The following is a 26,719-nucleotide window of genomic DNA, read 5'->3' on the forward strand; positions in this document are numbered from 1 at the left end:
ACTTCCACTTTGACCATGGCCTTGTCTAAATATGATCAAAGTCAGTGAACTCAGGGGGCTTCCATAGCCTTGGCAGCTCATGACAAGAGCCTAGGGTGATTACTGATGCCATAAACAAGAGTGTCAATTTGTTAAGTCAACAATAGGAGTCACTGTGCACTTACTCCTCATGTAGGATCTTTGTCCTTAGTGTGCTGTACATTGAGATTTAATGCTATAACTAGTACTCAAACAGTATTTTTCACTTTATGTTTCTGTGTGGGAGCAAACTGTTGGAATCTTTACTTAATGTATGCTAAACTGATCTTCTTTATATAAAGAGAATTGAAAATGAATCTTGATGTGAATGGAAGGGGAGAGGGAGTGGATAAGGGGAGGGTTTCGGGTGGGAGGGACGTTATGGGGGGAAGCCATTGTAATCCATATTCTGTACTTTGGAAATTTATATTCATTAAATAAAAGTTAAAAAAAAATTTAAAAAAAATCCTCAACCTTGTGGTCATGTAGCTCCAAAGCTCCTATATAGCTAGCAATGTCTTTTATATTTAAATAATATGGTACCCTTCAAAAGAAACCAAACAACCTTAACAATTTTATTAGATTAATTGCAATTACATGTCTTCTTTAATTGGAACACACCTTAAATCACATCAAAACATTCTCCCATTTGCTGATATAAGCACTATTTCCTTCTAGTATTCAGAATCATTAATGGATGATTGGAGTGGTAGTTAAACTTCTGAATTTGAACATAGTTTTTATGCCCATGTACCCAGTTGTTTAGAATTTTACTTAATTGTATCACTCACCAAAGGAAATCTAAAATGCATTTTAGGAAATTTTATAATGAAGAGAACTTGGAGTGATTTATTTTATCATATGAAAACTCAGCCTGAGCCTAGGGATACCTGCAATTCTCCCACCCACTTCCACAAAATTTTTAAAATGTGAACTCCAGGAATGGTGCTATTGATGCTAACACTAGGATAAGGAGGAGTAACTTCCAGACTAGGTTTCTCTGGAGGAATAAACAAAGATACTCGTGCAACATTGGATATTTCTGATTTCAGATTGACCTCATCAACAGCCTGAATAGCAATGAAAAGATCTGTGCCGTTTACAAAGGTGATGTTTTCGGGTTTAAACACAAAGACTTCCTGAGAGTTGGCCTCCTTTGGGATGAGACCAGTTGTGTTCACTTCAACAGACTCGTTGAACTTGTCACTGAAGTCAAGAATACTCGTGCTTATACGAATGATATACTTGTGAGCTAACAAGAAAAAAAGAGGAAAAGATTGTGAGTTGTAATGCTCCAATCTTAAAGAAGCTTTGAAAGTTTGTGAGAGATTATATCAACATCCCCAAAAGTTCCAATGAATAAATAAAATTGACGGTCCATATTTACAAGGGTTTTTGTCACACTCTTGTTTGTATGTCCTTACAAGGTGATAGCATAGAAGTGGCTTGGGCATGACTTAAAGCCTTAATCAGCATAGTACCTGCCTGAGATAAGAGGTTGTTTCATTACCACTTATTACTTCATTATCTGTAGAGGAGCTTTGTACCACTGCTTCTCAAACCCCAATGTGCATATAAATCACCCAGTGGTCTTACAAAGCAGACTCTGGCTCAGAAGGTCTGGGTTGGGGCCTAAGGTTCCACATTTCTAAAAAGCTTCCGCGAATGCCCACAGTGCTGTCCATGGGCTATACTTTGAGAGACAAAGGCTGGGAGGATCTGAGGTTTCTCCCAAAGGCCAGCTCTGTTCCATCAGTTTCGATTCTCTACTCCCAGTTCTTCCCCAGAAATCACTACTGGAAATGGGACTTCCTAAAGACAGTTGAGCAAAATTTCAGAAAAAAATCCCAAGACCCTGAGGTTTGCCTTTCCTAGCTGAAATTTCTTGTTCCCCAAGGAGCCTAGAATTTTAGATTTTAAATCTCTCTTGTCTAAAAAAGCTTTACTTTCATTTCAGAGGACATTCAAGGTCCTTCCTAACCTCTGCTCCCCATCTGCATCCCTACACTGCCTCCTTGCCTGCTTCTGCACCTCTGCTTGGGTGGTCCACTCCTTTACAGGCTCCTTGCCCCATTCAGCTTACCTCGCCCATCGTCATAATCATCCCCAGGCGCTGTCCAAGTCAGATTAATGAGATTGTTCCCTTGGACTTCAGCCTTCAGGTCGGTGATTTGACAAGGAGGGAAGAGGTCAGGTATGGTTCCCTTAGGGACATTGGAGGCCACAAATGAACCCCCAGAGCATGTCCTGCTGAAGCACAGTTGCTTGTCTTGAAGATTATTTGTATTAATTTCAGATCTAGGAGGATTCCATTTTATTTCACCTGCATGAAAAAATTAATCAAAATAGAGTAAACAACACCACCAAATGCCAATGTCGCCCTCTGTTTTCTTACCAGGTTGCCCTCTTTCTGCTTTCCCTTTCTCCTTCATTCTTCCCATGCACAAAATGCATTTTAATTTTAATTATTATTACTTTTAAATATTTATTTTATTTATTTGAAAGGCATAGTTAGAGAGAGAGAGAGGGAAATGTGCCATGTCAGCAACGGTCAGGGCTGGGTCAGACTAAAGCCAGGAGCCAGGAGCTTCTTCCAGGTCTCCCACACAGGTCTAAGGGCCCAAGCACTTAGGCCATCTTCTGCTGCTTTCCCAGGAGCATTTTCAGGGAGCTGGATTGTAAGAGTAGTAGCCAGGGCTCAAACCAACACTGTAGGCAGCAGCTTAACCCACTATGCCACAGAGCCAGACCCACAAAATGCATCTTGGTGACAAGATCCCTAATCAGATTGCATGAGGGGATAAAGCAAAGATGGAATCACAGTTCTTAATGTTTCAGATATTCCTGGATATTCAGTGAAAAAAAACCTTTTGGAATTTATTTTCATGACAGTTGTCCTGGGATTGTTTCTTTTTCCATCTTTTTTGCCTACCCCAATTTTACCTTCCCACAAATTCAGTGTAAATACTTCCTCTGTTGTAGAACTCTCTCTAGCTTAGATAATACTTTGGGTTTTATTATCATTCTTATTTATTTAGCCATTAATCAGTTGAGACTTTCAGAATTACCTTGATTGTTCTATATATTTTTCTTTCCTTTTCTCTGAGTTTGGGTTTTAGCCTATTAGATTTGAACTTCTCATGAAGTGTTTTAGATTATGGGCTCCAAAATTTTATACTATTTTTAAGTTAAAGATTTATATTTATTTGAAAGTCAGAGTCACAGAGAGAGAGGGAGAGACAGACAGAGAGCTCTCCCATTTGCTGGCTCACTTCCCAAGTGGCTGCAGTAGTCAGGACTGAGCCAGACTGAAATTAGGCACCTGGAGCTTCATCAGGGTATTCCACATGAGTGACAGGGGCACAAACACTGGGGCCATCCTCTACTGCTTTTCCTAGGCCATTAGCAGGGAGTTGGATGAGAAGTAGAGCAGCCAGGACACAAAATGATGCCCAGATGGGACACCGGTGTGGCAGATGGCAGCTTTATCTGCTGCCACATAATTGGCCCCCCGAATTATATGCTTTTTAAAGACCCCTGATCTCAGTGAGTGAATAAGAACCTTATTCTTGGAACCATCCCAATTTCCTCCACATTCTTGCTGTTATACAAAGTCATCCAGGGATTCAAAAAAATGCCCTGGCCTGCTACACCCATGGAGTCTCAGTTTGTCTTTTCAGTAAAAAGATTCTATGACATTGCTCCAAATTTACTTTAATCGTAAACTCTACTTCATTAGCCTCAAAATTTTTATCTGTAAAGGAGATTAGTCTAGTCTTGGGCAAAGATGAAGTGGATGCTTGGGGGTTCCTAGTATGTATTTGATCCACCAATAGGAACCCCTGCTCTTGGCAATAAGAACATCAAGGAACAGAGGCAAGACCATGCCTTCCCAATGCCAAGCCAGCAATTCCCATTATTAGTCGTAGAGGCCAAAGCTTCTCTAGCCTCTGTTTCCCCTGCTGTGAAAGGAGATGGAAATGTACTTAGGTGAGTTAGATACTATGGTAAGGCTAGACATAGCCACTAAACCAGTCCCCTGCTGTCTTCTTCCCCTAACTCAGAAAGAAGGGAAAATAATAATAAAATAAGCTGTAAAATGTGGAAGGGTTTGGGAAGCTGCAGGTTCTTTTAACGGAGTCTGTGGCGTGCCTTTGCAGGAGGGGACACCACATGTCTCAGACTCCTCCTTTACTGAGCACACAGCTAGGAAGAGGCCATGGGAAGCTTCTTGGAGGAGCTGTTCTTACCATACTCTGAGACTGCAAAAGGCCAGCCCAGAACACAGTGGAATTGGATGGAAAACAGGTCCTGGAACCCATTAGAACTCAGCCTTGGTGCCAGTTCCTTCAGTCATCAAGGCAAGTGTTTGTAACCAAGGGTGATGTGGGACCATGTGTTTCATGGATGTGGTCTTCCTTCTCCATGGGCTCAGAGTGCTGGCCAGTGTTAGTTTCATCTACTATTCTCCCTGGTCTGAGCAGGAGGGGAGAGGAAGATATGGAGACAGTGGGTTTGTGATAATGGTAATGATGTAGATAACAAACCCCACATTAATTTTTTTCCTGTGTAAATGTCAATATCAGTGGAGAAATTCATTACAAAATGCCTTAGCTTGTTAAAAAAATTAGTACATATCTTTGGAACACTTACTGTTTGCCAGCAATAGTTTATTAGATATATTTCCTTGTTTAGTCCTCAGAGCCATCCTATGAGGTAGTCACCGTTATTATCCCTATTTCACAATGGTGGGCAGTGGAGGACAAAGTACTTCATTTGGTAGAGGCTGAGATTTGAACCAAGGCTGTCAAAAGCTATTTTCTATATAGTGGTTTTCAGCTGAGGGCTACTTTACCTGCTTCGAGGACAGTGGACAACATCTGTGGACATGAAAATTTTTTAAAAATTTGAGAGGTAAAGACACACACACACACACAGAGAGAGAGAGAGAGAGAGAGAGAGAGGGCACTGCCATCCAGATTCACTCTCCAGATGCTCACAATGACCAGGACTTGGCTGGGCTGAAGCCAGGGGCTGGGAACTCAACCCAGTCCTCCCATGTGGGTGGTGAGAATCCAACTGCTGAGCCATTACCTGCTGCCTCCCAGCGTCTGTAAAGGCAGGACGCTGCAATCATGAGCTGGAGCAACACTGAACCCCAGCGCTCTAATGCGGGTCACAGGTCTTAACCTCTACACTAAAATCTGCCCATGGGAATATTTCTGGTTGTCATGGCTGGCAGCTGCTACTGACATGTGTGGAAAGAGGCCAGCAATGCTGCTAAACATCCTGCAAGGCACAGGGAAGCCCCCAACACAGTTTTACTCAGCCAGAACGTCAGTAGTGCTCTGGTGGAGAAACTCTGATTTGATCCTGCCCAATTCTACCCCAGAGGCTTATGGTGTTCTCTTGGTCCCAAGTGTTTTGCTCCAGCCAGATGTGTCACTACAGATTGCTCACCGTTCTCAATCCAACCAGGAATGTACATGGCTCCGTTCCGCTGGGATGCTGCTATCTGTCTGGCCGTGTCAGTTCCTCCCAGAGCCCACACTTTTACACTGTATCTACCATTTGTGTCATAAGCTGTAAAATACCTTGAGTAGACACCGTCATCTTTAGTAGCATCAGCACCTGTACAAGCAAATGAAGGAATTAATGAATATCTTAAGGATAAGTGAGCAGTTATATATTTTGAACTTATGTGCAAGTTAAATATTTCAATGCAGAGAAGTCCAGCATTATCTCCAAGGGATCTCAAGATGAGCTACGTTAAGGATGAGGTCTATTTCTACTTTTACTCTTCTGGGTGTGTGTGGCTTTAAATGTATACATGCTCTCTTCCTGAATTGTTTTTCTTTTTGAAGGCAGAGATCTTGTCGTGTTCAACATAGCTCCAGGTACCTACTCAATACAGATCTGTTTAGCTAAACTGAATTTTTGTATGTGACTGGGCAAGAAAACATGTGATGTGATTATTTGTAAAATTCATGACTGTGCCCCAGGGAAGATTTAGGTAGGAGATTCGCTTAAAGAATTTGTTCTGATAAGGTTGCTTGCATCACAATATGCAGACATGTACATTCCAAAAAGAAATGTGGAATTCTCTTTCTTCCTGTGACAGATTCTTTAAATACAGTAGAAAGTAGATTTTTCACTTTGGGACAAGTTAATATTGAGTGTGCTCAAATCATATAGAATTGTGCTCAAAAGCATTTCTGCTGCATTTTAAATATGAAAGCTTGGCAACAGGCATTGTGGTGCAGGGGTTAAGCCACCACTTACGATGCCTGTGGTCCCATATTCAATGCTGCTACTCCACTTACGATCCAGCTGCCTGCTAATGTGCCTAGGGACAGCTTCGGATGATGGCCCAACTGCTTGGACCTCTGCACACATTTGGAAGAGCCAGAAGAAGCTCTTGGCTCCTGGCTTTTGTCCGGCTCAGCCCTAGCTGTTGTGGCTATTTGGGGAGTGAATTGGCAGATGAAAGATATCTCTGTCTCTCCCCTTCTCTCTGCCTTTCAAATAAATAAATCTTTAAATAAATAAATAGAAAAGCTTCAGTTTCTTCACCTGTAATGTAGGTATAATCATATCTACAAATTGTGTAGTGAAAATAAAATGAAAATTTTATATATGCCATATCTTCATATATGTATGCCTTTGTGTATATATATCACTATATATAGACATATGTATATATATGTGTATGCACTTGTATGCAAGAATTCCAAGCTTTTATGCACCAAAAATAAATTTATCTTTTAATTTGATTTCCCCATAAACTTTCGGAAGAACATTCATGTTCACAGGTGCACACTCGTGTGTGTGCCTATCACGGATATCTATTCAGTTTCCTCCTTCCCTTTTTCAGGGGGGTCTGACAACTCCCTAGAGTCTTTGAGATTACTGTGTTTGAACCACTAATGCATTTTGGGCTTTGCAGAAGCTAAAGGTGGGCCCTTCTGCATTTTTCCCCAACATTTTCCAATTTAAGAAATGTGAGGAAAGCAGAGAATCCCCAGTGCTGGGCCTTGCTTCTCACTATGCTCACCAGACCATGCCCTCCTGCGATGCTCAGTTTGCTTCTTGGAAAGGGAAAGATACATGTTCTGGTTTCTTGAGTACTTACCTGCTCCATTGTCGAACAATTCCAAGGTCACGGTTTTTCCACTCACTGATTCAATGAGAGCTGTGACACGGGCTCTGAGAATTGGTGCGGCTCCTTGGCGAATAGTCACATAAACTATCATGGGACTGGGGAATTTGCCTGTGTCCTGGTTCATTTTGGAGGCCACGGTAATTGGAGGCAAGGTGGCACTGGATGCGCGGGAGGTGACAGTCAGGGTTAGCGTTTGTGAGCTTGCTTGCAGACTGTATTTCCAAATGCCCACCTGACCAAAACAAATGGAGACATTTCCAATGACTGTACTGGAGGTGACATAACTTGACCTCAATGTTACCTACAGGAGAAGCCTATCTGATGTAAGCATGTTGTAAACATACCAAAGAAGGTGTGGGTGTCTTTGATGCTATGACATGCAGGGGAATCTTTGGTGTGTTTGGATTAATTCCATGGTTCCCATTGTCAACAAAATGGCTATGGGAGACACTGAGATCTGAAAGGAGTGTCCATATCATTTGCCTGATATTTAAGAGGAGAGTTCCTGGGGTAGTGGAAATACTTTCCATAATCCCAAAGCTTTAAGGACCATTTTGCACCTTGACTGCTAACCAATTTGAAGGTTCTCTTTTTATGCCTGGAAAAAATAGCCCTGATTTTCTTTCTCTGGACTTACTGGCACACTGAGTGATTTTTATCAGATGGAGATTATTTCTCTTCAGTTCAGTACTGATTCCCCTTTTGGAAAATGCCAGCATTTAAAATGCCACAATTATTTATTTAAATTTATTAAATTGTAATAAGGAAAAAAGCTGGCTCCATACCTGGGCAGTGCCGGGGATGTGGAGGTAGGCCATTTTGGTGTTTGTGTCCACTGTGAAGCCATTCTGCTTCTTCCCGCTGGGATCCCAGAGAAGAATCTGGGGAAGTTGCGTTGTCCAGGTGACAAGAAATAGTGTGTCGTTTCCCACAGTGCTGTCCACAACCACCGTGCCATTCATCCACTCCTTGTTCTGGAGGGTTGACCCCTTACTCTCAAGCTGTTAAGAAAAGCAGCTGCTTACTTTCTGGAAAATAAAGCTCCTTTCATGGAGTCTTCCCCGCTCAGTCCCCAACCCCCTAGTGCCACCATTAAAAGCCTGCAGCCCTTAGTGTGGTATTTGGGACCTATGATTGACCTAGTTCAAAATCAGCTTTGCAGCCTTAGCATGCACACTTTTCCCTTCTCCACCCACACAAGGCCACTTCCCCAAATGACCCTCATGAATCCCTGGCCCTATGCCTTTGTCATCCTCCCTGGAAAGCTTGACATTCTTCCTCATTTGTCTACGTCTTAGCGTTCTCTGATGTCAATCTCCCTGACTCATTGTAAACAAGCCTTCTGTCCTGTGAATATTCATAGGATTTTTGTATCAGACTTCTGATGTATAGCACATGGTGTTTTTACCCTATACTTAGGGATGCATGAAGCTCATCTCATGTTAGCCTCTAAACCCTTAAGGGGACTGGTTGAAACTGAGTTTTTACTCACACATGGAGAGTTTGAATTACAGGCAAGTAGCTGCTAGGTCAAGTGTCTTTGCGGTTGAGGCCAAGGCTGATGTGCTGTTTAGAAAAGAGGGGACTTGCAGCAGAGCAAGCATTAATGTGGGGAAGGATCAACAAAGCTTTTGGAGAAAATGTGATTTTGAGGCCTAGCTCCTCCACGGTTCCCAGTTGTTCCAAAGTTGGTACCCTTAGGAGATGAGTGGCCTGGTCATGGAACCAGACTTTCCAGTTTCACAGTAGATCATGGATGACCTTGGCTATGGAGAAAGTGACGGTCTCTTAAATCTGAATCCTGTGACAGGTCAGTAAATGACTCTTGCTCATTCCCCATCTCTCTTCCTGTTTGGTTTCTTAAATATAAACATAATGGGCAGAAACTGCCTGGTGGTGAACTTGTCCCTTCATTGGTTGACATACATTTCTAAGACACATTCCTTACTTTTCCAAATAAGGCCTTGCATTTAATTTTCTAGATCAGAACCAGGATAACCCAAATGGGTATAATTCTTAGATTAAATAAATGCTATACCAGACCAGACATCTTGTTTTGAAATCTCTCATTCTTAGGCATTGGAATTTACTTTTATTCAAATTTTCATAATAAAAGTTACAATTGACCCTGTTGTTAGTGCCAATTACCTATTGTCTCTAAAAACTCATGTGAATAATTTCTGCAACTACTGGAAAAGGACATTTTAAAATGCATTTGTCCTTCATCTGGAATGGTGCCAACATTTGAGGGACAATTCAATTTCCCTGACATTTTAGAAACAGGGGCCCCTGGAGGGATTCTGGTTCCTACCTTGTGGAGAAACGAAGGCCCACGGAGGTGAAGTTCTTTACCAGGGTCAGAAGGTTAATGGCAGACCCTGGACCAAGGTCCAGCTGTCTGGACTGACACCACAGACTTTCCCTTGCACAAAGGGCTTTCCATTCATAATATGAAACTCTTGGCAAATATCAGGGACGTGAGGTAATGGAAATAGAGCAAAGAATCCCTGTACCAGGCTGAACCTTTGTCCAGAAAATTGAGATTGAGATGATCTAATCTGGAGAAAATTCATCTTTCTATGAGTGCTTCGTAACAGATGTTATGAAAGACTCTCTGTGCCCATGATTATGTGGCTGGTTTCTCTAAGGAAGTTACTTAGCATTGCTTCCAAACAAGTAAAGTGAGTAGTGTTGCATTTTAGAAATAACGTCTAATATCAGGCAGGACCTTGTATTTTCATTTTGATTCACTATGAGAAGAATGCGGAGCCCAAAACTTTGCACCATTAAATTCTCCGTGTGGCTATGACTACACAGAGACATGAAGGGTGAAAGAGGAAGAGCTCCAACCTGGATGGCGTGCTGAGAGGGGGCTCCGTTTTCTGATGAGAGGGCCCCGAAAGCATCGATGAGGCCATTGTTCTGCACTTGATCTGAGGCATATGTCTGTAAACCTCCTGAAATGCAATTATATCATTAGAAATTACGTTCCAGAAAGCCAGCATTTGCAACATCTCAGCAGTTGTTAAGATAGCAGAATACGGGGATGGCAATGTGGTGCAGCAGGTAAAGCCTCTGCCTGTGACACTGGCATCCCATAAGGGCCCCTATTCCTGTCATGGCTGCTCCATTTCCAACCCATCTCCCTGCTAATGCACCTGGGAAAAACAGCAGAAGATGGCCCAAGTGCTTGGGCACTTGCTATCCATGTTGGAGACCTGGAAGAAGCTCTTGTCCTGGCTTCAGCCTGGCCCAGCCCCGGCCGTTGCAGCCACTGGGGAGTGAATCAGTGACTGGTTGTTGTCTCTCTCTATCTCTCCCTCTCTGTAACTCTGCCTTTTGAATAAATTAAACATCTCTTAAAAGGTATCACAATATGCAAAATAAATTTGTCATTATATTAATGAAGTATAAATAGGCGGACATCAAATATGTGCCCAAATGAACTCAGAAGTTAGCACTATTTTTAAAATTTTAAATTAATTAGTTGGTTTTATTTGAAAGGCAGAGAGGGAGAATTCTGATCAACTGGTTCACTCCCCAAATGCCCATAACAGTCAAGGTTGTTCCAGGCTGAAGTCAGGAGCCAGGAACTCAGTCAAGGTCTCCCATATGGGTGGCAGGGACCCAAGTATTTCAGCCATCATCTGCTGCCTCCCAGGGTGCACATTAGCAGGAAGCAGGAATGGAGAGCAGAGGCAGTACTCACACCTAAGCACTCCGATATGGGATGCAGTGTCTCAAGCGGTGGCTTTATCCACTGTGCCAAACTTTCTCCCCAATATTAAGTTTTATTCCTAGTTAATAATAGCTTCAGCAACATCTCAGTCATCTGGCTACTTCAGCTACCTGCAAAGCAGCCACAAATCTCTGACAGGCCAAAATTAATAACATAAAATGTGCATTTTAGAAGTCATGCACTTTTATGTGTGAGAAACCATCAAGCCTTATTCTAAGACTCTTGATTTATTCTTATTTGAGACATAATTCTAACAAACTTAGCTTTCTTGTTAATCAGGAAAGACATTTTATGTGGTGATAGCAAGAAATAACATGGACAAAGAGACAGTTCCAGAAAAGTATGTTACATAGTAAAAATAATAAATTTACACAGCAGACCTTGCTGTCTAGAACTATTTAGAATAAGCACATCTAGGACAGGTGATGTGAAAGTACTTTTAGGCTGTGGAAATGGGACCTGGCATTGTGTTGCAGTGGGTTAAGCCACTGCCTGCAATGCTGGCTTCCAACATGAGCACTGGTTCAACTCTCGGCTGCTCTGCTTCTGATCCAGCTGTCTGATAATGTGGCTGGGAAAGCAGGGGATGATGGCCCAAACGCTTAGGTCGCTGAATTCATGTGGAAAGCCTGGATGAAATTCCAGACTCTTGACTTCGGCCTGGCCCAGCCCTGGCTGTTGAGGCATTTAGGGTGTGACCCAGTGATGGAAGATCTCTTTCCGTGTCTTTCACTCTCTCTCTGCAGCTCTGCCTTTCAAATAAATTAATGAATTAACTTTTAAAATATTTTTATATAAAGGCAACAAATTTCATGTATTTCAGATATACAGTTTTGAGAACATAATGATACTTCCCACCTTACCCTCCCACACTCAAGCCTTCCCTCCTCCTTCCTTTCTTATTTTTCTTTTAATTTTTATAATGACATACTTTCAATGCAGTTTATAATCAAAAACCTAATCCTCCACTAAATAAAGGATTTAACAATTAGTAGCTGGAATAACCACTGTTGCTCAGGCGTATAGACAGGAGCTACAAACAATAACCAAATCTCAAAATGTCAGTTTCACTCATATACATTGTATTTTTGTATTCTCTACATTAGTTATCACTAATGAAGGAAACATGATATTTGTCCTTTGAGGGTTGGCTTATTTCACTAAGCATAATGGTCTCCAGTTGCATCTATTTTGCTATGAACGACAAGATTTCATTCTTTTTATGGCTGATTAGTATTCCATCATGTATATATACCATAATTTCTTTATTTTCAGATTTCTGAGGATCTCCATACTGTCTTCCATGATGCTTATACTAGCTTACATTCCCACCAACAGTGTACTAGGGTACCTTTTTCCCCACATCCTTGATAGCATTCGTTATTTTTTGATTTTTGATGATAGCCATTCTAATTGAGGTGAAACCTCATTGTGGGTTTTTAAATAAATACATTTTATAAAAATAAGCAAACTGTTGAAATTCTATCCAACCTTAAGGAAGGTATTTCAGTAACACCATTGACGTCTCGCCCATACCCCCTTACCTGTGTGATGCATCTTTCCCTTCTTTAAGTATTGGCTGCTAATAGCTTTTAGGTGCCTCCTTTTCCAGAGCATTACCTTACCAAAGGGGCCACCCTGCCTGGAGTAAAAATACCCCTCACCTTTTCCTTGCCCTGACATCCACAGCCAATGACTGTGGCATCAAGTCTGCCATGCACTCATCATGAAGAGTTAAAATTGTATATGTGCAGGTGTAAAAAGTTAAGCTTAAGCTTACAGGTTTAAACCTTCCTGGTGCAGCTGTGAAAATAAGATAGAGTAAAGTAGCACCTTGACAGTAGGGACTCCATTTTGGAGCACTTGAGACTGCATTCTGGGAAAGCAACCCCCCCACCGTGAGACTCTGGTCTGAAACTATGATCTCAAATAGTCGGACAATAGCAGTGTACTACATCACCCTTGGCAACGCACAAAAACCCCCTAGCATGATTGCTCAAGCTTAAAAGTAGAAAGGTTGCACCTGGGTTACCTGGGCTAATAATGAAGATGTGATTTGTCTATGTCTTAAAATCATAATTGCTGATTGTAAGATTTTAGCAGCCACTTAGCAACCGTGTATTCTCTCCCCCCTCCGGATTTTGCGGTTTTTGCCTTTATAAACCCTATGCTGTAGTTCCTCATGGCTCCTCTGTCCTTGTCAGAGGGCCCCAACATGTTGGATCAATAAATTTAACTCTTTGCTGGTTGCATGAGAGAAAAAGTCTCTTGGAGTCGTTCCTCGGGCGGTGGGCTTTTTTTTTTTAGACCCTAACAATCATGCAGAGCCTCCGTGGGATCAGGCTTCAGCTAGAATCTGACAAAGTCCACATCCACCCTACGCTCCTTCCTCAACCCATTTTGCCCTCCTTCCCGTTCTCCTGAAGCTCTCCTTCTGTCCGTCCCATGCACCCAAATCTCTGTCTCAGGCTCTGCTTCTGGGAAACCCAGCCCAGCACAAATAGTATTGAACTCAAACAGTTCTGTTATTTTAGCTGTCTCAGAAGGTAATTGCTTAGTGTAAATCTTTGGTATTCGCAGTATTGTCTCTAAATTTAAAAATAGAAAGATACAACTTCTCAGTCTTTTGGCTAAGATCAAGTATAAAAACAGAAAAAAAAAATTGTGCTCACCTACTGTGCTAAAGAAGCCAAGAACAAACAGGGTCTATTTCAACCAACTGTCTGTGTCTGCGAGTCAGGTGCACCATACATTAGCATGTTATGAAGAAACTGCATTGTGAGCTACCTTTTCAGTGGCCATTGATATTGTTCACCAGCCCCTGTCTTCCTTCTTAGCCTCTATCTTCAACTTTCCCTGGGTAAAGTTGAAGGCCCACTTCTTTGTGCCTCATTGCTCTTGCTATTGCTAACACAAAACTTGCAGTTTAGTAGTATGTATTAGAGACTGGTCATCTGTGGGCACAGGTCTCTTGGCCAGCTGACAACTGGAAGGAAATGGCTCTTGGTTAACCTATTAGATTTTTCTAGTTCTTAAAAGATGCCTGGAAAGAGAGCCCCGAGTTCCCATCAGACGGCTGTGTTGGTCCCATCGTCTCTAGACCGCTCCAGTCTTAGAATCAAGGCCTTAAAATAAATGGGAGGAGTTAGTTCTCAGGGCCACTTGGGTGTCAGAGCATCTGGATGGCCAGGAAGATGACCCTCCCACCGGTATCCTTTTCTCCTCTCCTAGTGCACTGGAGCTCTCGGTCCAGGGGCAGAAGCAGCACAGCACTGTCAACAGGCACTCTCTCACCTGTCATTTTGGACAGCTCCTCTAGTTCCAGAGCCGCGGATGGCCCCAGGGCCACTGTGTGGATGATGGCTCCACTTTGCCTCACTTCATCAAAGCACACTTTTATGGTGTTGTCCTCGCCATCGGTCAGCAGCACGATCTCAGAGCCATCTGTCGGGTATTTCTTCTTAATCACCTAAGGACAGGAACCATGGGATTCAGGGTGGCCAGGGAGCTCATGAAAACTGCACTTCGATGACACAAGAGGGAACAAACCAAAGAGTCAGAGGGCTGAATCTCTATTTTGCGATGATATGATTTTACACTACTCCATTCATGGACTTCAACAATCCTCCTTTCTCTCAGCCAGAGCTTCAGGGAAGGGTGCTGTGGGATTCAGGGCAGGTCTAGGAATCAGACGCTATGAGGCATCAATATTTTAGTTTCCTTCACCTGATCTCTCCTTGACAGGCTTCCCAAGCATCCACGATGCCTTCAGAAACCACGCTCACTTCATGGGGATTATATTTGGGGGACATATTTTATATTGGTTTATATTGGTTTAGATTACCCAGGTGACATGAGTTATTAAATTTTTTTTTAATTTATTATTTATTTATTTTTTTGACAGGCAGAGTGGACAGTGAGAGAGAGACAGAGAGAAAGGTCTTCCTTTGCCGTTGGTTCACCCTCCAATGGCCGCCACAGCCGGCGCACTGTGCCGATCCGAAGCCAGGAGCCAGGCGCTTTTCCTGGTCTCCCATACGGGTGCAGGGCCCAAGCACTTGGGCCATCCTCCACTGCACTCCCTGGCCACAGCAGAGAGCTGGCCTGGAAGAGGGGCAACTGGGACAGAATCCGGTGCCCCGACCAGGACTAGAACCCGGTGTGCTGGCGCCGCAAGGTGGAGGATTAGCCTAGTGAGTTGCGGCGCCGGCCTAAAAATTTTTAATATCCCTTCTGATTAAAGCAAAATAATCTCCAGTCCCTAATTGTCATGACACCCACATCCCAACTTTCCCTGTAACTCAGATGACATTTTTTAACATGATGTAGAGAGTTTATTCCTTTGGCCTATGTTGAAGATGATTATGAATGAAAATTAGATACAAGAATGCTTTATCTATTTAAGAAGACGAAGTTTGTGTTTTTCTCAAAAAGAGTGGCAGAAGGGGCCTGTGTTGTGGCATAAAAAGGGTTAAACTGCCATCAGCAGTGCTGGCATCCCACATGGGCACTGGTTCAAGTCCTGGCTGCTCCACTTCCAATCCAGCTCCCTCTAATGCACCTAAGAAAGCATCAGAAAATGGCCCAAGTCCTTGGGCCCCTGCACCCACGTGAGAGACCCAGATAAAGCTCCTGTCTCCTGGCTTTGGCCTGTTCCATCCCTGGCCATTGTCCATTTAGGAAGTGAACCAGCAGAGGGATGAGATTCCCTGTCTCTCTCTCTCTCTCTCTCTCTCTCTCTCTCTCTCTCTCTCTCTGCCTCTCTGTAACTCTGCCTTTCAAATAAATAAAATAAATCTTCAAGCAAGAATGGCAGGAAAGATCCAGAAATAAAGTAAGTAATCAACCTCAAATCCTATAACTTCCTCTCTTCAGACCAGAATCTCAGAGAGGGAAGGCGACTTCATTAGGAAAGGAAAGTTGAGGGCAGAGGAGGCTTCTGCCCCGTTACCTGCTTGGACTGAGATGAGACTGCCCCCCCACCCCCATGGCAGTTTCTGATGACATGGGAAATCAGGAGAACTGTGACTGTCAGCACATGAAGGAGCCCAGAGCCCAGGAGCCTGTCAGCGCTGGTCATGATCTTGGTCTGACCAAGGTGCAGGGGTGGGAGAGGCAGCTGAACTGATCAGCGGCAGGTGAGAGAGCACCTAGTCCTGAGGTGGAGGCAGGTGGGAGACTTGGTGTGCTCAAGGCTCTACCCCAACAGTGACAGCCAGAGTGGGGCTAAGGCAGCTGAGGAGGACCATTGGGCCCTGATCAAGCCAGGAGAACAGGTTCTGTAACCACAGCAGACATCACCACAAGGAGCCCAAAAGAGACCCGACCAGGGTCCTGCAGCAGCCAGCAGCAGCCAGCAACAGAGACTTGAACAGAGTGCAGGAGCCAAGGCCCTCTGCCGCATTGCCAGACTCCAGGGGAGGAGGAGCACTCTTCTAAATTTCTATTGCATCTCTCACATGCTCTGTCACACATCTGAATGGAAAATGCCGAGCCCGAAGTTCTGGACACCATGTGGCATGAGTCATCTCTCTCAGGGTTTTGCATAGTAGGAGTTGAGTACAGCACACCAGGGATTTCCTGGGCTGTTTTCCTCCCTCATTTGCTTCCTTAATCAAAGCTTGAGTGGGTGGCACAGGCAATGGAGCCCAGATGTGTACAGGCTCTGGAGGAGGGTTTTGCTGCTGACTGTGAATGTGATAGAAACTCCTTTAGGAGAACTGAGCTTCAAGGAGGAATGTAAGGGCCAGAAGGGCAGGCAGCATTCGAGGAGATGGTCCAGCCCAGTGTCCACAGCAAGCAGTGTGAGCTGGAAACTACAGGTCCCCACTGCCACTCAGGAAGGTGGGGCAGCCCCAGTAGCATGTGTCGTGCCAGAAGAGCAGGCAGAGGGCAGAACTGCCAAGATACTTCGAGGTTCTGAGTCCCTAGGCTGACCAGTCTCTTTCAGCCTCCATTCTTTGTTTTATGTAGTGAGGCGGGCTCTAAACAAACACAGAATGTTGTATATATTCTATGTATACCTAGAATACAGCATTCCATGTTTGTAGCAATTAAGCATCAGGTGTTATTAGTGCATTAAATAACAATTCAATTTACTTATTAGGATCTCCTGTATAAATGATATATGCCCACAGTCTGGGAGGTAAAAAGAGAAGCCCTACCCCTAAAGAAGTTATGCTTGATTGAAACACATGGTTAGAGTCTAAGACAGAAGAGTTTACAAGTCACAGAGGCATTTTTAAAGAAAACAGTCATACGATTCAGAGAGAGAGGTTCTATAGAGTTGGAAGGACAAAGAGAGATGTCAGGATCAGATGGGATAGTGATGACTCTTTGCAGAATGCTGTGACTTGAGGTGAAAAGAAAGGAGGAAGAAGAACTCATGGTGAGGATGAACCTGGCAAAAGAGTGGAAGCTCCGAAGGACAGGTGATTCAATTTGCTTGAACTCAGGGTGCCTGGCAGCCTGGAAAGGTGGGCGGGAGCTTTATCCTGAAGGACCTTAAATATTTGATGGAGGAATTTTAAGTTAATTGCACTGAAAAATGAAGACATTGATATCTAAGTAGAGGGACAGTGTGATTGGATGGTCAGATGAGACCTTTAAATATGACCCCAGGACAATCTTATTTGCAGTTTCTAAGTCCTCCTGTTCCATAAATAAACCATTTGCTTTCCCAAAAGGGGGTCCAATTTGCTGAAAAGCCTGAATATTCAGCTGCCTCAAAGTTGAATCATACTCACAGGGTCTCTTCCCCTTAGAAGATCCTCATGCACCTTTTTAAAATTTAAAAACTCAGTTTTTGAGATAACATAATTATAATTTGCATTAAAGTCAAAGACTTAATGGATCTACTAAATAAAGAGCTTGACAATATCTGGATTGAAAGAGTTTCTCAAAGCTGTATTGTAGTTTGTGCATGTACACTTACTTGTGTTACCATGTGGATAGCATGACCCTACCAATAAAAATACAAGCTCCAGGACAGGAGGGGTAGTGTCTGTTTGGACCTCCTGGTATTCTTAGTGCCAGCAAAGAGCCAGGCAAGCAGAGGGTGCAGTATGAATATTTGGAATGCAGGCACAAATGTACAGATGCAGAAAGCACAAATGCATGAACGAATTAGTTAACAAGAGCTTTGGAGACCTGTGTCTTTGCAGCATTTGAACTATTGCTCTGCTCTTGGCTGTCTAATTCAGTGAGCCACTAGGCATGTAGGGAATCACCAGGAATGGAAATTTCTTAAGAAACATAGATTGCAGATGTTGCAAAGTATGATCGGGATACATGTCTTACCGAAAATGCCACTCGGAGCCCAGAGCAGATGGATGTCCCTCCCGAGGGCACTGTGGGTAAGCTTTTGGTGAGTGCTTCTCTGTCGGTGCCACTCTTGATCTGTCTGAGTTCACTTCGTACTTGGGCAGCACTGTCAAAGGTCACCATCCCAACCCAGGACCCCTGCTCAATGGTCTGCAGCAGGAAAAGCTTGCCTGCTTGATTCAGTCGATTGAGGCGGTTGTCACTCTGAATGGAGAAGGAGGACAAACTCAGAACAGGAGAGAAGGATTTGGAAGTGGCTGACTCAATGCAGAGTAAAATGACAGCAAGCTTACTTGAGGTATCATATCTTTCTAGGGGAATGTTTCTCATTTGTATTTGGCAGCATCTTTAATTTTAGGTAAAATTTAAGGGGGCTTTGTTTAAGCAGCAAAACTTAAAGCCAGATTACACAACCATTAAGGTTCAATGCTCTAGTGAGAATTCTAGATAAGTCCTACATAGAACTCTAGACCCTGTATATTGTCAGGGAAGCACAAAGTGAAACTCATGTCACTCATCAAATCTTTGCTCATAGTTAAAAACTAATTTAACTTGTCTCAATCTCTGTGGACACAGCTGATTTGGGCGTTTCTGCTGGCAATGTTGTTGTAACTGCTTTGACCCTTGGGGGTGTGTTTATTCCAGTGAGTTCCACGTTGTGGTCCAGATCACACAGATTGCACACATGTCTGTGGCCAGCACCCAAAAGACCGAGCGTCACTGAACGTACCGACATGCTTCCAGACTTATCCAGGACTAAACACACGATTCTTTGTCCGATCTGCAGCAGTGAGAAGGTGGGAGTGGGTGGCTGGGTTGTCATGGGAGTGGTTTTCTTGAAGTCCTCAGAATCACTGATCACTTCCCACGTGCTTCGGAAATTGCATTTTTGGTTTTGCAAGTTTGGAGCTTCTTTATTGTGGTTTTGTTCTGTACAGAATTCAACCACCTGAAATTGTCAATAAAATGATATACATGTGGTAAGCTAAAATCATAGAATTTGAATGAAATATTTCAAATTTTTATCAAAAGTATTTTAAGTTCCTGTTCTCCCCAGGCTGCCCTGTTAACCCATAACCTTGGCTCAATCCCCACAATCACTGTAGAACGCTCCTGGGGAAAATCATAATTGTAACTCAGATTCCCTGTTTCAAACCATGTCTTCTGCATCATTAGATCCTTTTTACTCCTTGGTAATCTCTACCTGTTATGGGGGCTCCCACCCTACTCTCAAAGTGTCCAGGAGAGACCATCCCCTCTCTCTTCCAGCCACCCTTTAGCACTCCTCTCCTGGGAGCATCTTTGTTCTCCGTCCTTGCACTACCAAGCTTCTCTTCCTTCCCACTCGCTCACCTGGACTCCCAGTTTCAACATTAAGCACCCAACATTCCAGCTCTCTCCAAAATCCACTTGGATGCCCCACAGGCTTCTCAAACTCAACGTGTTTGTAATTGAACTCTTGGTCTTTCTCCAACTCTGCTATCCTTCCTCCTAAGTATTTCCCAACTTGATGTTGCCTCTATGTGTCCAAACAGGAAACGGAGTTTTCCTACGTTTTTTTCCCTTGCAAACTAACCAAGAGCAATGCATTCCACGGCCTCTCCCTCCCCCTACCCCATCACTTCTCCTTCTCTCTCTCTCTCTCTCTCTGTCACTCTGCCTTTCAAATAAATAAATTATTTTTAAAAATAAAAGTAACAAAACAGTGGGGGCAGGCATTTGGTGCATCAGTTAACATACCCTTGGGGTACCTTGATTCCAGTCCTGCCCCTGCTTCTGATTCCAGCTTCCTGCTAGTGTGCACCATGGGAGGCAGTGGGTGATGGCTCAAATACTTGGGCTCCTGTCATCCATTTGGCAGATTTGGATTGAGTTTTGGACTCTGGCTTCAGCCTGGCTCAACCCTGACTATTGTGGGCATTTGGGGAGTGAACCAACAGATGGAAGATCTTTCTATGTCTATCTCTGCCTCTCTCTATGTCTCTGTGCCTTTCAAATGAAATGAAAAAAAAATTTTAAAGTACCAATGTATTTTAAAATTGTTTAAAGCTAGTAAAACTTTATACAAACTTTTAAGGGCACCAATACTCTTACAAAAACAGAAAATCTGTTAGCAACCAAAGGCAAATATGCAGGCTGAAAGATCTCTGTCAAGTAAGAACTTCTGGCCTTGTTTTTAATAGCTAATTAAAAGAACTGCCTATTATTTCTGGATAAATTTCTTACTTAACTAAGAATTTGCTTGCTTGTATGCCTGTAAGGGCATTTGAAGTAATTCTAAGCACATAAACTAAAAGATAGCAGGAGGGGGATGATGGAGAAGGAAGAACGGACATAGAAAGGGGTAGAAAGAGGATTTTATTCCCGATTTTGAACTCTGAGCTCATCTGAAAGCTGGGAGCTGGTGCTTTTTCCCTTAAAACTGATGGTTTCTTTAGATTTTCCACTAAAACTGGTCTTTCCTGGGAGTCCCTGAGGGAAAAAACCTTACCAAATGTGTAAGCATCCAGGGGAAGACAACATGAAGGTACTTACTGAATCGATGCTTTGTGCAAACATTATGGATGCCTTCTCCTTCTGCTGCTTGTTGGGTATGAACACACATCCTTCTTCATACAGCCCTGTTTGGGGGTCGGGTCTGCACAGCTTTCTGATACAGCTGCCTCCTTGACACTTATTCACAACATTTTTACCAGTGATAGCTGCTGAGCATCTGAAAACATATGAAGGTTAGATGTCTACGTCATGGGATAGTTTCAAAGCGTGAGGCTCCATGCCTAGTCTCTGAGATCGCCTCGTCTATGATTCCCTTCCACAGCCCAAGAAACAAACATGTTGGCCTGCAGTCCCAAAATATTGAATTTTCATCATTCATTTTGTGCTCACAAAACAGTATTCGAATTTGTTTCTATGAGGCTGAAAGCTACATCTGACTTAGGCCTGCTGTTTGCATTATTAATAAGGATCAGAGTCCTTAGGCACCTCCTAATCCCTGGAAAATCAGGGGTTCTCTTTTGTTTCCCCAAACACTTGCTGACATTTCCTATTTGCTTGTTTACTTTCTAATTAGTCTGTTTCCTATGGTTTTTGCATTGTTCTTATATATTCACAGTTATTTAGAATTTGTATGTTATATGCTAATGCGTTTTGCTTCTATTATATATATATATATATATCTTCTTTTAGCTATATTTCTGAGTATTTCAATATTGTATGAGCAGTATAAAAAATTTGAAAAATAGCAAAAAGCATAAAAAAGAAAAGATAAAACCATGTCACTATGAGAAATAAATCACCATTAACATATTGAGTATTTTCTCCTTTTCCTATATATCAGTGTATTTCACATATAGCTTTGTTTTCTGCTTTTAAAAAACTTAATATGCAAGGGGTCTGCTTTGTGGTATAGCGGGTTAAGCCGCTGCCTGCAATGCCAGCATCCCACGTCAGTGCCTGTTCAAGTCCTAGCTTCCCCATTTCTGATCCAGCTCCCTGCTAATACACCTGGAAAATCAGCAGAAGATGGCCCAAATCCTTGGGCCCCTGACCTATGTGGGAGACCCAGAAGGAATTCCAGGCTCCTGGCTTCAACCTGGCCAAACCCCAACCATTGCAGCCATTTGAAGAGTGAAAAGCAGATGGAAGACATCTCTCTCTCTCTCTCACTCTCTCTCTCTCTCTCCCTGCAACTCTTTTGAATAAATAAACAAACACATAAATATATATATATTTACTTATTTGACAGGTAGAGTTAGACAGTGAGAGAGAGAGACAGAGAGAAAGATCTTCCTTCCGTTGGTTCACCCCCTAAATGGCCGCTACGGCTGGTGCTGAGCCGATCTGAAGCCAGGAGACAGGTACTTCCTCCTGGTCTCCCACACGGGTGCAGGGACCCAATCACCTGGGCCATCCTCCACTGTCCTCCCGGGCCAGAGCAGAGAGCTGGACTGGGAGAGGAGCAACTGGGACTAGAACCTGGAACCAATATAGGATGCTGGCGCCACAGGCAGAGGATTAGCCCCCATAAATAAATACTTTAAAACACCTTAATATGTGAATCTATTTAAAAAATAATATAGTTCAATATTATTTCAAATGTTATTTTAGCAATTTCATATATTTTTATACTTTAATATATATTCAACCTAATTAGTTTCAGTTCTCCACAATTCATCAATACTAAAAAGATGCATTAACACCAATGAATAAACAAAGCTATACATAAGATTTTTGACTACATTTCTAAGTTTGCCACATGATTGAGCTGCGGAGTAAAGGGTTAGATCCCACAGATTACATATTATAAAGCCTGTTATTATTTCCTTAAAATGGATTTTTAAACATGAAATTGCTGGGTCAAGAAATGAGAAAAATGGTAGGTATTTGACATCTGTCATACAAATTGCTTTCTAGAAAACTTCCAATTGATGCCTCTAACAATCATGTATAAGAGCTCTCATCCTATGCACAGTAACTTACTAGGTAATAAACGACTTTCATCTTTGTTAAATTTGCATTTCTTTGACCAATAGTAAATAGGAATATTTTTAAGTGTTTCTTGGCCCTTTTTATTTTGTTTTCTTTTTATTAAGATTTATGTATTTATTTGAAGGGCAGAGTTACAGAGAGAGAGAGACAGACAGACAGAGACAGATCTGCCATCAGCTGTTTCTCTCCCCACATGGGCACAATGGCCATGGGTGGGCCTGGTTGAAGCCAGGAGACTAGAACTCTTCCGGTTCTCCCAGGTGGTTGGCAGGGGCCCAAGTATTTAGAACATCTTTGGATGCACTCCAAGGTGCATTAGCAGGGAGCTGGATTGGAGATAGAGCAGCTGGAACTCAAACCATCACCCTCATAGGGGATGCTGGCATCTCAGGTGGTAGCTTACTCTGTTGCACCACAATATTGGCCCTCGTTTTTATTTCTTCTTTTGTGAATTTTTTATTCTTTTTTATATGTTTTTTCTATTAGGGTGTTATTGTTTCACTGATTTTCAAAAGCTGTTTATGTGTTATAATATTAAGCTTAGTTTAAAAAAACTTTAAATTTAGGGACTAACACTGTGGCATAGCAGGAAAAACCACAGCATGCAGTACATCATCCCATGTGGACACTCATTAGAGTCCCAGCTGCTCCACTTCTGATCCAGCTCTCTGCTGTGGCCTGAGAAAGCAGTAGAAGATCCTTGGGCCCCTGCACCTGAGTGGGAGATCCGGAAGAAGCTCCTGGCTCTTTGCTTCAGATGGCCTAGCTATGGCCAGTGCACTCATTTGGGGAGTGAACCACTGGATGGAAGATCTCTCTCTTCCTCTGCCTCTCTGTAACTGCCTTCCACATAAATAAGTAAATCTTTAAAAAATTTTTTAATTTAAAAGCCTGTTTTTACAAATTTTTGCAGCAGATGGAAGACTTCTCTTGCTCTCTCTCTGCCTCTCTTCTCTCTGTGCAACTCTGACTTTCAAATAAATAAATAAATCTTTAAAAAAAATTTTTGCAATAACTTTTTCTGTTTTTTATTTTTTTATTTAGCTTATATTTGGTTTGTGTGCCATGAAACTTTCACTTTATATGCAATCGAGTACATTTTAGTTGTGTATTTTTCCATTTCTTGAATGCATAGAAGAAATTCATTCTATAGGGATTTACTATTTATTTATACTCTGGTTTTCATTATGATTTTTAAAATATTTGATGGGTCCATGTAATTGGAAGGGGATCTGTTAATTTTCCCCATATAGTTCAAATTATCATGATGTCTTAAAAAATCCTACCTTTCCACATGGATTTGTAATTCTTCCTATATGAAATAGCAAATTATATATGTGTATTATGTCTACCTGTCTGTCAGTCCATGTTGTTTCCATTCATACAGTTTTATAGTATATTTAAAATTTGGAAAGTAAAGCCCCCTTGATTAGTATTCCTTTTTGAAAATATTCTTAGTTACCATCCACTGAATGACTTCTAGGATTTTCACAATAAGATAAAAATGGATGTCCTTTTAACTAGAGTTTCATAAAACCTATGTATTAATTTTGCTTGAACTTATTTCTTCCATGGATTGAAAGTCTCTCAATTTATTTTAGTTTACTTTTAAATAATTCAGAAGGTTTTATAATGTTTTAAGTGTGTCCTCTACATTTCTTTGAGTTCTTCCTATTTCTACTATACTGTAATTGCTCTTTTGAGTAAAATAATTTTTCTACTATATTTCTAAATTAGATATTGCTAATATGAGGAACAATTGAATATTTATTTTGTACCTGGTCATCTTACTGAATTCTCTTGTCAATTTTAATTTTAATTTATTCCCTTGGGTTTTCTAAGTGGCCCACACATCATCTGCTTAAAAAGCCATTTTTTCTCTTCTCTTTTGGTATCTCTTTTCATATCTCCCAGGTTTCAAGTGTTATTGCATTGGATACAACTTCATAAGCAAATTTAGATAATGGTGGTAATAGCAGCCATCTTTATCTTATTTCTGAGAATGTCTCTAGTCATTCGCTATTAAATATGATGGCTTTCAATAGACAAAATATATCATGCTAGTAAGTAACCATCTGTTGTGGGCTGTATTATCATTTTTGTAGTTGCTTTGATTGCTTTTAAATCTTAAAATTCATTTAAAAGTTTAGAAAATAAATAGCACAAACTATTAAATATTATTAAATATACTATTAAATACTAAAAATTTGTTTTTAAGAGGACATGGTTATCAAGTTAGTTTTGCTAATGTGGAAAAGACATGCTGCATGTGTCTAGCCCAGCCCTAGCTGTTGCAGGCACTGGGGAATGAATGAGCAGACAGAGAGCTCTTTCTTCCTCTCTCTCTCACTCTGCCTTTCAAGTAAATAAAGTAGGTCTTTTTTTTGAGAAGTCAAGTAGATTTGGAAGTCCCGTCACTTGATGTCTGCACTAGCTCAGTCCACGTGCAATGAAGCCACTGGTTGCAAGAACATGCCGGTAAAACCAGGGCAGCCACGAGTACTTCCATGCGTTGAGCTTGCTTTCTGCTGCTACTATACAGGGTTTGGTTCAAACTCGGAGGGGTTTGGTTTTCTTCTAATATTTGGATTATTTTTCAGATGAGTTCCACAGTTGCCATACCCATTCCTACTGATGGAGCCCACACAGATACCATTCTTCCTTTCTGGCCACGAAGAGTCTGGTTAGCGCTTGTTTACATCTCTGACTCTGGCTCAGGAAGACGAAGTTTCTGTAGTTGACACACGTTTTTAATAAGGCAAATGATTTGGAGTAGAGAATTACATTAAGAAGCACTTGTAAACAAAAATGGTGGATTTGCGGAAATCTGAAAAGGACAGCACTAAGAGAAGAAATTAGAAAAATAAAAGAAAAACTGATGGTTTAAAAGTAATCAATGAAGGGGAAAATCGGTTGTAGTTTGAAACAGTTTAGGAAAAGTGAAATGAAAATATACATACCTTACTGCTTCTCTTTTCCCATTGGATAAGTAGAATTTCTCATTGTTATTGTACTCATCAAATACTCCCCATCGCAGATGAGCCCACTCGTGGACAAACACCCTACCTGTGAGGAAATGTTGTAAACACCTGATGACAATGGCAATGGCAACATTTCCTTCTCGCACTGGGAGAAAACCATTCTTCCGAACATTTATGATGCTTTCGTATTAATAACCATTAATGAAAGGCTTGATTTCCTTGGAGAGATCTAAGGTGATAATTGTACATTTATGTAATACATATGTACTAACTTTGGCTTTATCAAATGTTTAGGCACCTACTCGGTGCCAAGCAGTTCTTCATCCTAAGATGAAACAGCAGCCCTGTCCTCACGCAGCTCAGTTCAGTGGAACACACACCAATCAGATGCTAAATGCTCAGGGTATAGGGGTTAAGTCCAGATCCTTTTTTTTTAAAAAAAGATTCATTTTATTTATTTGAAAGACAGAGTTACACAGAGAGAGAAAGAGCTTCCATTTGCTGGTCCACTCCCCAAATGTCTGCAACAGCCAGAGCTGAGCTGATCCGAAGTCAGAAGCCAGGAGCCTTGAGCCTCCTTTGGGTCCCCAACATGGGTGCAGGGGCTCAAACACTTGGGCCATCCTCCGCTGCCCTCCCAGGCTATAACAGAGAGCTGGATCGAAAGCAGAGCAGCCAGGACTAGAACCAGTGCCCAAGTGGGATGCTGGCACTGCAGCCCCAGGCTTTAACCCACTGCACCAGACCCCAAGTCCAGCTCCTTAACATGGAAGACTAGGTCCCTGATGATTCAGGTTCTGCCCCTCTTCACAACCCTAATTCCTGCTGCCATCAACTGCTTTCAAAATATTGTAATTGCAATGAAATCCTGATTTTATTTGCTGGACAGCACCACACACTTGCTCATCTCTGATCCTTTTTTCCCCCCTTCTTAGACTCCCTCTTCCCCTGTCTCTGCCTGGAAGACTCTCACCCTTCTTTCAAAGTCAACAACAGGAGTCACTGTGC

At 42.1% G+C, this 26,719-nt stretch overlaps 1 protein-coding gene across 1 annotated transcript in view; it reads right to left on the bottom strand.

Moving 5' to 3' along the window:
* Positions 1 to 570: 570 nt before the first annotated feature.
* The window catches only part of CLCA1 (chloride channel accessory 1), a 31,257-nt gene continuing 5,108 nt past the window's right edge, over positions 571 to 26,719 (bottom strand). Inside the window, exons 4-14 of the mRNA XM_002715528.6 lie at positions 25,691 to 25,796; positions 20,778 to 20,955; positions 18,973 to 19,191; positions 18,219 to 18,446; positions 14,214 to 14,388; positions 10,031 to 10,137; positions 7,966 to 8,181; positions 7,151 to 7,412; positions 5,479 to 5,649; positions 2,102 to 2,341; positions 571 to 1,270 (exon numbers count right to left, since the gene is read on the bottom strand). Coding sequence (XP_002715574.3) covers positions 888 to 1,270; positions 2,102 to 2,341; positions 5,479 to 5,649; positions 7,151 to 7,412; positions 7,966 to 8,181; positions 10,031 to 10,137; positions 14,214 to 14,388; positions 18,219 to 18,446; positions 18,973 to 19,191; positions 20,778 to 20,955; positions 25,691 to 25,796 — 2,285 coding nt within the window. The 3' untranslated portion in view covers positions 571 to 887. The remainder of the gene's footprint in view (positions 1,271 to 2,101; positions 2,342 to 5,478; positions 5,650 to 7,150; positions 7,413 to 7,965; positions 8,182 to 10,030; positions 10,138 to 14,213; positions 14,389 to 18,218; positions 18,447 to 18,972; positions 19,192 to 20,777; positions 20,956 to 25,690; positions 25,797 to 26,719) is intronic.

The sequence above is a fragment of the Oryctolagus cuniculus genome, chromosome 7, assembly GCF_051225735.1.
Source record: "Oryctolagus cuniculus isolate XC-2025 breed Fujian yellow rabbit chromosome 7, ASM5122573v1, whole genome shotgun sequence".
NCBI lineage: Eukaryota > Metazoa > Chordata > Mammalia > Lagomorpha > Leporidae > Oryctolagus > Oryctolagus cuniculus.